We start from the raw sequence: 3,475 nt of genomic DNA on the forward strand, positions 1-3,475 counted from the left end.
GTGCTGTAGATGGGGATAAAGTCCCTGTGGTGCGCATGAGGAATATATTGAGAAAAATGGTCTGGTTTAGTCCTGCACCAGGCAAAGGTAAAGGGAAACCCATCCACGGGATTGCTTTTGCCCAAGGACCTGGGTGCACCTGGTGGGTGATGCAGGACAATGGAGAGGTCCAATGCTACCACAGGGGAACTTGATTCTGGGTGAGAACATGCCGTGAATTATGCTGTGCCTGTGTAAATTGTTATTTTGTTATTGTTAACTGCTAAATGGCAGCTGGACATGACACAGATGGTATAGAATAAAGGGGTGGATGTCCTGGTTCAGCTAGGATAGGGTTGGGTTTCCCCAGCAGAGAGAGAGGGGGAAGGGATCTCCAGCTGGGTTATTCATACCATGCTGGCGTCAGGTCCAGGCGCGGGAGCGCAGGAACTTTTTCCTTTGTAGCTTTGGTTGCGGGGAGCATGTGAACGAGCTGTCTGTAACCATTTGTGGTATTTCTCTGTATATCTTCTGTCTTGTTTACTGTTATTACTGTTTATCGCTGTTATCATTTCTACAGTTGTTGTTCAGATTGCTTATTACACTGTTGTATTAAATTTCTCCATATTTTACCCCGGGTTTGTGCCTCACTTCCAGCCTGACTGGCTGAGGGTGGGGGAAGGGCAACGGCAACGTGGTCTCTGGTCCTGGCAGGGCTTAAACCACCACAATAATACTTCAACTCATAGTTTTTATATGTTTCATGTCTGTTGTTTTGCCAGTTTGAATTAATGTAAGTGCTCTTTTTTATTTAGAAAGACATTTTTTATGTTTAGCACTATAAATGATATCTGCAAATATCACGTTTTCAAAACTGTTGCTTGACTATATTGGCACTTCCCAATGTACAGCCTTTAAAAAATTTGGCCTCAAATTCTCCTATCTAGGCCAGATCTTTAAGTAGTGGCTTCACTTTTGCATGTGTCAAGGTAATAACCATACAGTAAAAATAGATTATAATGTGTATATGAGAAGCACTAAGTTATTTACTTTAGTGAGAACAACCATAAATTTAAACAAATGGTGATTTGTCTCTGTATATTATGTATATATAGACATATATACAGTTCTTATCCTATTCTTTCACATACACCATTTCATTGCGCTTAAAATCTACAACTTACATATAACAAAATATCATCAGTGCTAGGTTCTTCTAGCACTTAGTTTCCAAAATACTTGCTGTTTCACAGGTGATAGAGGGTAATTAATTTGCTCATGCAGTTTCTTTCCTTCTTTTGATAGTGCTAAGGCTCCATCTGCCACCAGATGTCTTTTTGCCTGACTGAGATGTTCCTGTGGTCTTTGAAGACTAACTTACATATTAGAGGTGAGCTGTTACCTGTTACTAAAAGAAAACAGCAAAGCTTACTGATGAATGTTAAACCAATAACAAAACTCTGAATACCCAAATGAAGTGGGTTTTATACTCAAGAGAAAGAAAATTAGGCAGCAATACGATGTTTGAATGCAGTCAGCTTTTTCGCTGATCTCATCATAGAACTGGAGCATCCTTTCAAGTAAAAAAATGTTAAGATTGTATTTAATTGGATGCATTTTCCTTTTTAGGAAGCTATGTCCTACTTGACTGTAAGTTTCAGTCTAATGACTAGTTAGTTTGGGTGAATGAAGATCTATAGTCAAGTGATCTGCAGAGGCATTGTGATTTGTACTTAGCATGAAAATAAAAAAAAATACTGCATGTTCTGTGTGTTTTGCATGATTACTTGATATTTTATACTTACAAGAATATATTTATCTCATTAACTGATTTTTCCAGGAGACACAGGACTAATTACTAGCCACATAGAAATAACCTTCATTCATCTTACCTTGCTATTGGTAAAATATCATACCAAAAAACCCCCACTGGTTTATAAGTTGACCATATCAAAATATTATTTATGGCAATTTATGCCAATTCTAATGTACAATACTTTTGTTGAAATATTATTTTGAATATTATTGTCAATTTAATTGAATATGGATGAACATTCAGTTGAATGTTATTATTCAAATATTGTCTCAATATGTCTTGGCATCCCATCTTTGTGTGAGAACTGTAACAGAAACAATTTAAAAAGTCAAAAGCTATATTTCATAGAAAAGTCTGATGGTTTAAGTAAACACATAGCTCTGATTTATTGTAACTGAAGGTGTACTGTGGCCTCCTGTGCCTATTTTCTGCTTTTGACCTTCTTGCTTCCTCTCTGTCCATTTATTCATTGCCTACAACATCATTCTAAAATTCTGAGGCAGAAGGGAGGACTGCTGTCTTGTTTTAAAAGCTGCCTGCCATTGCAGTGCCTTCCTACATGCCTCCGTGTAAGGAATTTCTCCCCATGATATATCCCTGTCTAAGTTTAGAAGGGACGGATGTGGTGCCAAACTAATTATTTTAAAACAATGCAACTTAAAGCCATACTTACATCTACTTGGTGGAGCTTGCTGTGGCACACCAAAGTATTTACAAGTCAGCCACATCAGGAACTGCCTGGTGTGCCTGGAAGTCCCAAGGTACCTGAAACATCTGAATTTCTTTGCCATGGGAACCAGGTAGATGATGATATTTACGGATTAAGAATATTGGATCCTTTGAAAGGGCAGCTTTATGAGTTCACGAATCTTAATAAAATCCTGTTGTCTTTAGCTCAGCTATGGCAGTCATCAGAAAACATTTTAAGTTATTCTAAGGTATGCTTTTCATCATGATCCTTACTTTTCCTTGTGAAAGAACACAAAAGATGCTGGTTGGGAAGGTGGTAAGAATACTTCTGCATGTTGGCAGCTGGAAGGGAGTTGAAGTGTTTGTGGAGGAAAGCTGCTTCAAATAAATGTAAGGACCCATCAAATTCTTCTTCAGCCCCTTGCTTGCTGGTTCTTGAAAGTCCTACTTGTATTCAGACTATCTGCTGTAGTTTTTCTACTGTCACCTATATTTTAACATTTAATGCTGTGCTCCGGCTAGTAAAAATTGAGATGCTGAACTTGGCTTGCTAAGTTGTGTTTTGTTTCCAGTGTCACATCTGTAATTATATTTACATTCAATTGTACAGATGAAGATATTGGCATCCACCAGTACTACGACAAGAAAGAACCAGGTAAAATATAAGTAACTGTAACTAAAGCTACTAAAACTTCCAAATGTTCAATCTTTTACACCAGCTGCTTTCTCTGGAAAATGCAGCTTTGAATTTCTTGTTAATATGTGTATTTCTGTGGAGTAAGGAGGCACAGAGAGTCTCTCAAGTTACGTCAGGATATTAAAAAGTGTTTTATCGCCCATAAAGAAAAAAACCTGGTCACGTATTTACATGAACCCAACCTCTGTGTCCTTGGACACCTCGGTGGGATTCTGTGCTCTTAAATCCTTGCGTTTCCTGTGGCATTTCCCAGACTCTCCCGACACCGCTGCGAGGGGCCGGGCCGGGCCGCC

The 3,475-nt window shown here is 38.5% G+C and overlaps 1 protein-coding gene across 5 annotated transcripts in view; it reads left to right on the forward strand.

The window, feature by feature from the left end:
- Positions 1-3,475, forward strand: part of WDPCP (WD repeat containing planar cell polarity effector) — a 161,315-nt gene that overhangs the window by 54,668 nt on the left and 103,172 nt on the right. For all 5 annotated transcript variants that reach the window (XM_026844249.1, XM_026844250.1, XM_026844248.1 and 2 more), the window contains exons 3-4: positions 1,285-1,369; positions 3,096-3,140. In XM_026844249.1, coding sequence (XP_026700050.1) covers positions 1,309-1,369; positions 3,096-3,140 — 106 coding nt within the window. In that variant the 5' untranslated portion in view covers positions 1,285-1,308. The remainder of the gene's footprint in view (positions 1-1,284; positions 1,370-3,095; positions 3,141-3,475) is intronic.

The sequence above is a fragment of the Athene cunicularia genome, assembly GCF_003259725.1.
Source record: "Athene cunicularia isolate RWA chromosome 3 unlocalized genomic scaffold, athCun1 chr3_part1, whole genome shotgun sequence".
Classification (NCBI taxonomy): domain Eukaryota; kingdom Metazoa; phylum Chordata; class Aves; order Strigiformes; family Strigidae; genus Athene; species Athene cunicularia.